This window comes from Sciurus carolinensis, chromosome 17, assembly GCF_902686445.1.
Source record: "Sciurus carolinensis chromosome 17, mSciCar1.2, whole genome shotgun sequence".
NCBI classification, from domain to species: domain Eukaryota; kingdom Metazoa; phylum Chordata; class Mammalia; order Rodentia; family Sciuridae; genus Sciurus; species Sciurus carolinensis.
In genome coordinates this window covers 7,990,459-8,001,715 of record NC_062229.1, presented here as the reverse complement: position 1 = coordinate 8,001,715, position 11,257 = coordinate 7,990,459, and the positions used below count along the sequence as shown (strand labels likewise).

The 11,257-nt window shown below is 39.6% G+C and overlaps 1 protein-coding gene and 1 pseudogene across 1 annotated transcript; both read right to left on the bottom strand.

The window, feature by feature from the left end:
• Positions 1-323: 323 nt before the first annotated feature.
• Positions 324-1,340, bottom strand: LOC124967931 (olfactory receptor 7G1-like). Its single transcript, XM_047530362.1, has one exon. It carries the CDS (start codon positions 1,338-1,340, stop codon positions 324-326), a length of 1,017 nt encoding a protein of 338 aa, XP_047386318.1.
• A 5,863-nt stretch (positions 1,341-7,203) lies between these two features.
• Positions 7,204-8,147, bottom strand: LOC124969470 (olfactory receptor 7G2-like; annotated as a pseudogene).
• Positions 8,148-11,257: the final 3,110 nt, after the last annotated feature.

Here is an 11,257-nt window from a genome sequence, read left to right as displayed (position 1 = left end):
CAGCCTTTGTCCTACCACACTATTGTCACTCGCATTCTCCTGAGAAATACCCCAAAATCCCAATAGCAAGATCCCTTTGTTTATGTTCTGCCTCTGTGGAAGCTGACCACAAAATTAAGCTCAAAATGTTCACATGAGTTTTCAAGAATCCCAATCGACTGGAGACTCAAGTCAGTTTCCATTCTAAGCAGAAATACCCAGATCAGAAGAGGAGCTAAGGATTGCAGAATAAGACCTTAGTGGTATAAGAGAACTGTTTGGATCATCCAGTGTTCCTGGACATTGACTCACTTTAGAAGTCAAAGCACAAAGCACGGAAATAATCACAAGGTAGACATTTGAATGAGTTTCATTAAGGCCTTCTTCGTGTTCCTCAGGCTGTAAATAAAAGGGTTCAACATTGGAGGAATCACAGAATACATCACTGAGGCTATTGCAGTATTTCTGGATAAATCTGTAACTGCAGAGCTAATATATACTCCTAAACCTCTCCCAAAGAACAAGGAGACCACTGAGAGATGAGACCCACAGGTGGAAAAGGCTTTAGACTTTCTCCCAGCTGAGGGCATTTGCAGAATGGAGGAGACAATTTTAATATATGAAAAAACAATCCCCAAGAGAGGAAGAACACCCAGTATGCTAGTCTTCATATATACTAGGATGTTATTGAGAAGGGTGTCAGAACAGGCCAGCTTGATGACCTGAACAAGTTCACAGAAGAAGTGGGGGATCTCCAGGTCAGTGCAGAAGGACAGCCTCAGCAGCATAAAACTTTGGAGCAGGGCATACACAACGCTGATGGTCAAGGACAAGAGAATTAGCAGGACACAGAGGTGGAGGTTCATGATGACTGAGTACCTGAGTGGATGGCAGATGGCCACATAACGGTCATAAACCATTGCTGCAAGGAGAAAGTTTTCCAATCCAGCAAAACCCACACCAAAGCAAACCTGGCTTAGGCAGTCTGTGTAACTGATGGCCTTATTCTGTCTCTGGATGTTCACCAGTATCTTTGGAACTGTGGTATAGATGAAACAGATGTCATTGAAGGACAGGTTGCAGAGGAAGAAGTACATGGGGGTGTGGAGGTAGGAGTCAGAGGAGATGGCCATGATGATGAGCAGTTTCCCAAGAACAGTGACCAGGTACATGGACAGGAACAGTCCAAAGAGAAGGGTCTGCAGATCTGGGTCATCTGAGAGGCCCAGGAGAAGAAATTCTACTGTGCCCACTTGGTTTTCTGATTCTGTGATGTTGGAGAGACTGATGGGAAAGATAGACGTGAGGAGATAGATAACGGATGCACACAATTCCTTATTAGGAAAGGATGGTGTCTGCATGATGAGGTGAGAAGAGTTACATTCTTCTCAGCTCCTGTGACCTGCTCCCTTCCCTCTCAACCTCCTGTCTTTCTCACTTCCACTCTCCAACTATCTGACTGTTTATTCTTTAATACAACCTCCATTCCTACTTGATCCACCTCATAGGAATAAAAAAGCAAATAAAATGTGGCTTTTCCCCTGAGACTTCTCCAATCCTTAAATGAACAGTAAATGAATAAACAGACAATATTACACCTAAATCAATAAGGTAGATTTCATCAAGATTCCAACTCCATGTACATATGGTATTTCAAAATACATTCTATTGTCATGTATAATTGAAAAGTACAAATAAAATAAAATAAATTATAATAGATGAAAAACTGGATTTTAACTAAGAGTGATGGGGCTTTCATCCTGTCTTCAGTGCTTGCTTGGTAAAGAAGGAAATTTGCTGAGTTGTGCAAGAAGTGTCAGGCTCCTTATTTGTATTTTTGGGAACCTCTGCAAATCCTAATAGGAATAATGCCAGGATGAGTAGTGAGAAGACATATCTTCAACAACACTGCCTGAGATCCAAGACATTCCTGGTATTTCTGTCATGTTTTGCTCCTGGCATGAACAAAATGAGGACACCTGGCACAGGTCATTATAGAAGGAAGAGATGAGGGGAACAAATGTGGAAGAAAAACAGGTTATCATTACTTGATAACCAAAACCATCGGGGAGCATCAGGGTACTGAAAGGCCCACTAGTCGGCTTGCACAGAGAGAGAAGACAGAAGAGGGAACAACTGAACAGAAGTTCATGAACTTCCTGTTTGCTTCTCAGGTACGTGCAATAAAGTGTCCTGAAATCAAAACAAATACATCAGAACTACAGGGGTAACTGAAATAGTTTAAAAGTTAAAAGAGAAAACTGACTTTTCGTAACAAGATATCCAAAGAATGATAAAAACTTTAGATTTTGAATGATCACAGATATGAATTATGTGTTTTAATTATAAGAACATCTCAGATATTCAAAAGACAGATCAAAAGATAAAGAACTGAGTGTGGAGAATTCACCATCGAATTAAAAGATACTGCCTTCTTTGCATTATTATTGTTGAAAAATAAGTAATACCTATTCATTTTCCATATCCATAATATGAAAAGTATACAAGAGAAATCACTATAGTGAAGTTGACATACATTATTTATCTGTGCTTGCAGTACAGAGGGAGTACTGGGAACTAAAATGGAGCAAATCATATTCCATGCACGTATAACTGTGTCTAAATGAACCCCAAAGTCATGTATAACTACAAGGTGCTAACAAAAACAACTTAAAAACAGAGTAAATCCATGTATATTACATGGTCTTTCTTATTTTGAAAAAATAATGTGTTTAATCACTTCTTAGTGTTGGTATGATTTTCCCTTGCTCATTAAACTCACTACCTTACTTTGTCCCAATGTCTTGTTATATTACAATTTATTTTTCATTTTCATTTTTCCAACCAATGGTCATTTTTAATTATTGAATGTACATAATATATATATATATTTGTCCATAAAAATACACACATGTAAAGTGTACAAAATATAAATGAATATAATGCGTTAAGGACAATTTAATTAAAAACTGGTTTTTCCTCTGTAAAATGAAGGAGATTAGGGTGGAACACAAAGTCTTGGTCACATTGATGTCTGCTGTTTTGTTATTTTATGAACAGAATACGGGTGGCAAAAGAGCCTCCCTGTGGAGTCATCAATGCAGGCTCATCTCTCAGGTTAGGCTGTGCTGTTTTTTTTATCAGCAATTCGTATTTTAGTGCCAAGAGAGAGCTGAATCCGTGTGTAGTCTTGGCATCTGCTTTGTTCTCCACCTGCTTTATCCAGAATTTTCATAAAAGTAAGGCTGGTCAGGATGTGCTCTACAGAGGGAATTAGGACCCAGGAAGGAAAAAGTAACTAGAAGCTGTCAGTATACCTTTGCCCTTTGTGAAATAAATGAAAGGAAAGGTTAGAGAATTCTAGAACAAATTACAACCTGCACAGGAGCAGATTGCTGTGGAGTGTGGAAGGCAGTGCTGGACTCCATCAGCAGAGTGAGGTGGTAGTGAAAGGAAAGGGACTTGGGTGCTGGTGCAGGAGAGGAGGTTAGCGTGCGCAGGTGACGCAAAGTCAGGAAGACACCCTACAGCTGACTACTGCTGCTCACCCTCCTCAGGTCTTTACTTACAGCTACCCAAGATGGACTGACGGACAAAGACCTGCCACTGGAGGGAAATATAAACCAGGAGGCTTCAGGTTACTTGGCACCAACACTGAGGAATGACATTGTTCTTCCCTGGATGTGAAGGAGGAAAACAGAAACTCTGTTCTCAGGGAACAGAGAAGGAGGGCAGCACCTGCCTCCGGTGCAGAAATGATGGACCCCAACCCAGGGCCAGGTGTGTTACATATTAACCTGGGCCAGGTGTGGAGTGAAGGGTCACAGGCACACTGTCATCTCTGTGTCCCTTGGGGATTCAATATCCAAAGCTTCTCATTAGTTGAGTTCTTTCCGACTCCCGCACAATCCTGAGGGTGCACCCCTGAGGGCTGGAGAGAAGCAGCTGTGGATATGCCTTTCAGCTGAATTCTGGGTACACGGATAGTGTGGACAATGGGACTTTCTGAGTGATGGTGCATGAGGTGGGAGAGAAAGTGAGGAATGAGTGCTGATGTTCAGTGAGAGAAATGGCTCGGTATCTAAAAGGAAGGCATTGCCAACAAAGATGACCAGAAATTGTGTGTGCACAGCATACTTGGAGATCAACATCAGGATTTCCAAATGAATATTGATTATAAGATGTCTATTAGGTGTTCACATGAGGGTGCCAAAGGGGCCTTTGGATGTGCTTTGGGAATTCTAGCAGACATTGAAGAGATCTATCATTTTGGCTAACCATTTCATTGTCTAGTAAGTGATAATATACAGAAAGTACCACAAAAATACCAACCATTTAAAGCTTATTCTTTGTATGGCTCTGTTAAATGTGAACTTATTTTGCATTTTATAAGCAAAAGTTTCTAATATATTTTCCATAGTCAAAATGGACGATAACACCTATTTCACTTCCTTTTTAGAATTTTACGAATGCATTTTTGCAACTTTGTAGTAGTAGCACATAAGCACATTACAACTCATAATTGGATGTCATAGAGTTCAACTAAGAGTCATTTATAGAGGGCAACAAGAGGGGGGATATGAAAAATGGTGGAATGAGACAGACATTCCTATGTAATGTATGATTACACGAATGGTATGAATCTACATCATGCACAAACACAGAAACGAAAAGATATAGCCCATTTGGGTGCAATGAATCAAAATTCCATCTGTAAAAATGAAAAAATAATTTAAAAAATAAAAATAAAAAAAATTTTAAAAGTCAATTATCAATATCATTGCCCCAAAATGCAAATTAACAGAAATAATTTGACCTGAGTCAAGACACCTTTGTGGTTGGAACTAAATACTTTCTAGGGCTTGTTTGTTGCCATAAGAAACTTAGTTCTGTGTTCTGGTGAGCTGCAGTCATTAAGACATGTGATATTGATGCAGGGATAGATGCAACCATGTCACTGTCGAGAAAGAGAGTCCAGGAGACATGGACAACAGAGCTCACTGCTTCTTCATTGCTGAACCGTGTTACAGAAATGACCAGACTCCTTAATGATATGTTCTCAGTAATGAAAACAAATGTGATTCCTTTCTTACATCAACTGCAAAAGTAAATTGCCCAGGGCTCCAGCTTCAGATAGGAAAGGCAAGTCTACAAACACTTTCTCAAAGTAGGCAGTTCAGTACCAACAACTACTGAGATGTGACTACAAGAAAAATAGTGTCAAAAACATAAAATAAAATTACTGTATTAAAAATAATAAAGAAAGAAGAAAAATATCAAGTTAAATCTAAGCATGTTAAGGTACCTACTAACTACTAAAACACACATGATAAAGGAGAACCATGTCTAAAGAATAAGGTTGTGATGTATAGAGAGAGAAATGGAGAGGACTGCTATTACAAATTATGTAAAGGACTATTAGAAATTAATTTTCACAAGGATAAGAAGCTCGATGGAAATAAAATGCATATATTTTACAAGTCAAGACCAATTCTATTTGAAATGACACTGAACCACATCACAAGAGAAATTTAAATTAATTAAATTATACTTCACACCTTTTAGACTGTTGAATTAAGGGACAATGTTTGGGGAGTCATATGGAAGAGCAGGAATATCTGCTTGGGAAGAAAAATGGCTTAACCACCTTAAAAATATCTTTGAAATTAACCAAAGGTGAATAGTTATGCTGCTATAGCCATTGGTTTCACCCCATGTTTTTAAACATTTTATTTTCTTCAAAAGATACGGAAAATAGTCAAACAACTTGATTCACAGCAGCAGAAAAATATATGCTAATATTTCAACACCAGAAGTGTTTCCGATTTTTAATGTCCCTCTACATAAATATGGAGTTTAAAAATGAATGAATGACTTCTAAGTACAACATGATCAGTCCTTCAGAGCAGGATCATAGCACCTGTATGAGACATGGAATTCATTTATCAAATCTGAACTTTTGACAAGGTATAAAGGTCGCACTTATATAATGATAGTACAGGGATATTTAAAGGAGTGATTAAAATGCCCTAAAATCTTTTAAAGATGATATTTTTATAGGGACAAAATGATCAACTACTGGCTTCCCAATCCAGCTTTTATGTTCAGTATTATGTGTCTCCTTTTCTCTACTTCTTCTCCACTTTGCCCTATCTTACAGTGAACCAGTTGATTATACTCAAGGCCCACCCATATAATCCAGGAAAATCTCTTCCTCAACAAATAAATCCTCTTTTCCCAAACACACGACATTCATTCAATTATCCTATAAGTCAATCACAGATCAGTGGGACCGGATCTGAACACTAGTTTGAGGTCACCATTCAGTCCACTACAGAGATTCAGTTAGTCTAGTTGGTCCATGAGGAAATGAACTATGTGTGGACCTAAGGAAGGACACTTAGGTTTCTGTCTATAGCATCTTGTTCAGGAATGACACCTGGATTTGCTGCCACCACCTGGTGACCTGGAAGGGAACCAGTCTTAGGAAGAGGCCACCTCAAGGAGGACTGGTTGAAGCCCTATATTTCTGGAACATTCCTTACCTCAGCTTTCCTTGTGAGAAAAGGCAACTTTCTTAATTGAGAGAGCATTTCAATATTAGCCTTTCTTTTTCCTATTAGAACCTAGGATTATTTCATTGATGAATCTCAGTTATGTCAAAATCATCACAAACCACTGATATTATCTAGTTATGACAACTTCACGGAAGGCACTGAATGTGGAGAATGCTATAATTATCTCAAGGTTGCAGTCTGCTTCACAGACTATGAATGGGCAACATTTTTCATCACATAAGACTAAATGTGGAGGTGAATCAGGTGACTCCAACCATAAGAACAGGTGGAGCCTACTCTTCATATAAGACCACAGTTAAGACTCAATATATTCCTGACTGATGACCTTCTACAGTTTTGCCTTTTTCTAGGAGGACACAAAAAACAAAATTTTCAAAAATCAGAAGCCAGTGCTTCAATAACCATTTCTGTGAAACACGAGAAAATAAAATATGTTCTGTTCATAGGAATCATAAGTCAAATATCTCAGTTAGAAAAGAAAAAGGATTCGAGACAAGTTATAATGCACATGGTGATTATTTATCCAAACATGAGAAATATGCATTAATACAAGTTTGACACATTCAGGTTGAACATGAATCCTCTCATTTTTGACTTATAGTCCAAAGAGAAAAAACATAGAGATGTGGAGATGGAAGTCATCATATCATAGAAGGGAAGTTGTTTTTCCATTGAGATTCCTCAAAACCTCTTTCAAGTTCCTGTTCCTCAAGCTGTAGATAAATGGGTTCAACATCTGAGGAACCACAGAATACATCACTGAAGTCACAGCTGTCTTCCTGGGGTAGTCAGTCACTGCAGAGCTAATGTACACCCCAAAAGCTGCCCCATAGAACAAGGAGACAACAGACAGGTGAGATCCACAGGTGGAAAAAGCTTTATGCTTTCCTCTTGATGACGGCATTCTCAAGACAGAGGACACAATGTGAACATAATGGAAGATGATCCCAGAAAGAGGAATGCCACCAAGCATGTACGTTGCAACATATATCAGTACATTATCCACTGAGGTATCAGAACAGACCAGCTTGATGACCTGAGCAAGTTCACAGAAGAAGTGCGGGATCTCCAGGTCTGAACAGAAGGATAGCCACAGCAGCATCAGAGTGTGGAGGAGAGCATCCACTGAACTGATGAACAAGGAGACCAGAACCAGCAGAACACAGAAGTGGGGCATCATGATGACTGCGTACCTCAAGGGATGACAAATGGCCACATACCGGTCATAGGCCATCACTGCAAGGAGAAAATTTTCCAAATATGCAAAAATTAAGACAAAAAAGATCTGAGAGAGACATCCTATGTAATGTAAGTGATGCTCTGATCCTGTGTTTGGATGTTCACCAGCATCTTGGGGACTGTGCTTGTGCTTAAACAGATGTCATTAAAGGACAGACTGCAGAGGAAGAAATACATGGGAGTGTGGAGGTGGGGGTCAGAACTGACAGCCAGGATGATGAGCAGGTTTCCCAGAATGGTGACCAGGTACATGGACGGGAACGGGCTGAAGATGATTGACTGCAGTGTTGGGTTATCTTTCAGTCCCAGAAGGAGGAATTCTGAGACAGCTGTTTGGTTTGTGGGTTCCATATTGCTGGTAAATACAATGGGAAAGATGGGAGAAAGCATCATAACCAATATGGAGAGCAGCAGCAATTGGAAAGAGGACAGAAATACACATCCCTCATCCCCAACCCCAGTTATCTGCTGAATCATCCTCAGGATAATCACAAGCAATCTATGCTTCAACAAACCCTTGGGAATATTTGATGTAGTTTAAGAACAACTTCATCAAACACAAAAGCTTCCTCCTTGTTACTGAGAACTGGAATGAATATTCACATTTTTTTGTGATACAATTTCTTCCCATCCCTCATTACACACTCCTCCCCCTCTATTTCTTGCATTGAAATGAGTTGTTATTGAACCCCAATTCTTTTCCAGTCACTGTGCTAAGTGCTAGAAGGAAATAAAAATGTGAGACATGATTTTGAACTAGAATTTTCCATTCCTTTATTTTAAACGACATCAAGAATAATCTGTCTTCTAAAGCAATGGTTCCATAACTTGGGCTTGCTTCAAAATCATCTTGCGAAAATTTATGTGTTTTATTACCATCCAGATTTACCCAGGAGGACACTCAGTAAAGTTGATTTTATATCACAGATATCACAGATATCACATGCATGTTCACCCAAGACTGGATTTGAGCTCAGATATTCTGACTGTTGATTATTAAGTAATTTATGTCCTTGCCATACAGTACAAGACGGACTTTGATAATTGGCCACTCAGATCTCACCATTTCAATTGCAATTTCCCCTGAAAAAGCCTCCAATCCTTCCCTGACCTTCAATATATGTCCATTCTACCTGTGAAAACAACTACAGAAAGAAGTGGAATCCTTTCTGGTGGACCTGAGCAAAGATTAGGAAATGTTACTTCTATGCCTTTGAAACTCAGAGGACACCCCCACAGGAACATAAGTCAGTCCTCATTCAAAGGGAAGCCATGAGATTCTCTACCTCATTCTAAAGGAGTTCTACCCTTAATTTAATGAATAACGTACCAATTTACAAAAAAAAAAAAAATGAAATGAAAGTGAAATGTATAGGCTCCTAACAAAAGTGGTGAAAATAGAAACAATTTTTAGATTCTCATAACTTACAAGTCCACACAACCTCTCAGGACAACCTGAGACGTCCTTAGTGTGTCACAGAGGAGCAATGGCCTTTGCAGAGTGAGGCAGAACTGGGTAGAACAGCATTTACCATTGAATGCAATATGGAAAGCACACACTCAGAACATGATCCAGGCTCTAGAAAAGCTTGAGGAGAGAGAAATCACCAGCTGTACAAGAAACCAGCTGCCTGTGGAATGCATTAATCAACTTGCTTTTGGAAGTCATTTTGGAATGATTTACATCCAACCATCACATTGTACACCTTGAATTTATACCAATTTTACTGAATTATCCTCCAATGTATCTATAAAAATACCATGGTCATGATTTATGATGAAATTCATCCAACAAAAGCACCTGCACACCATTGCCACGTGGGTCCCCCACTCTGATATTTCCTTTTTGATTCTGCATTTACAGTTGTGAACTGTGGCCCGGAGCACTCTTCAATCCTCAGAAAGAAGAGTGTGTCAGAGTAACTGATGAACAAGGACAGAGAAATCATAAATGCAAATATCAGGGAATTGTTCACTCTGATGAAACAAATACTGGAATTGATGGCCAGGAGGAAGAATAAGAAGGAAAACATTGATTAAACACTGTCTGTGAAATGGAGGTGAGTGGAAATGCACAGACCTGAGCGATGCACATACATGTGAGGCATGGACATATGATAACATGTACAGGAACTAAAATGATTTCAAGAGTGAATGAATGAGACACATGAACTGCACCTCTCAAACACCAAATATGGGATTTTAGACATCTGGTTGGTTTAAATAGGAATGTTGTCCAAAAGCCTCACCTGAATGCTGAAGGTGGAAGATGGATCTTCAGGAACTTCCGGCTGATGTAGAGTCAGAGGCTCCTGGTCAGGAAGGCTCATCTCTGGGAGGAGCTCATGTGCTGCATCCTGGCTGGGGCAGGGCTGCTGAGTGAGGTGGTCCCATACTGATGGCTTCAGTCTCTGTTTTTCTGCAGGCTCAATATCCCAAACTCCTCATTAGTTCAGCTATTTTACTAACATTCTGATCCCAAGAGTGCACAGTCCTTGAAGACCAGCTCTGCAGGAATGAGGGATTTAGGGTGACTGATTCCTGACCCCTGAGGCCATGATTGCACCACTCAGTTTTCTCCCCCCCATCTCTGTTCACTTGCCTTGCTTGAGGCTTGCATCTCTCTACCAGGTCTTCTTTAAATTACAAACAAAGCCATTATTTTAATTAATCATTTTGGGAATCTTGCATTAGTAATTTGGAGACATTTCCTATATGGGTGGGTAAAAATAATACTTCCTAAAATATTAGCTAAGTCATTGTTAGTCAGATTTCTGTTGCTGTAATGAATACCTCATAGAGATTCACTTTGGCTCATGGTTTGAGAGGTTTCATTCCATGGTCACTTGGCCTGTTGCTCAACCAGTGACAGCATAGTACATCATAGAGGGAGAGTATGGCAGAAGAGGCCTGTCCATTCATGGCAGCCAGCGTATGAAAAGAGGGAAAGAAGAGGGACCAGGATCCCAATATCCCCTTCAAGGGCAGGCACGCAGGGAACAGACTTCCTTCCACTGTGTCCCACGTCTGAAAAGCCCCAGCACCTCCCTCTAGTGCCACATCATGAAGACCAAGCCTTAACATGTGTCCTTACAGGACAAATATGAAATATCCATAATAATAATGTACCAGTGCAAACACCCAGGGTGCTTCTCCTTGGTCAGATAGCTCTTTGCTGGACCATCATTTTTGTTTTTTAATATTCTAAAAGAATCTTTTAATACATTCTCTTTCATCACTGCTGACCACCAAAAATGCAGACATAGCTGTCACTTCCTGCTTACCATTTCACCAATGCCATTTTCACTTCCATCCCAATAGTTTCATTTTTTTTTCCTTCACATTAGACGAGCTTGAGGTGCAATACTGGTTTGTTACTTTTAATCGAGAAACAATTACAAAATTAATAAAAGGAAATATTCTGCAGCTATGCCCGTATGCTCAACACCCTGGACTAGATT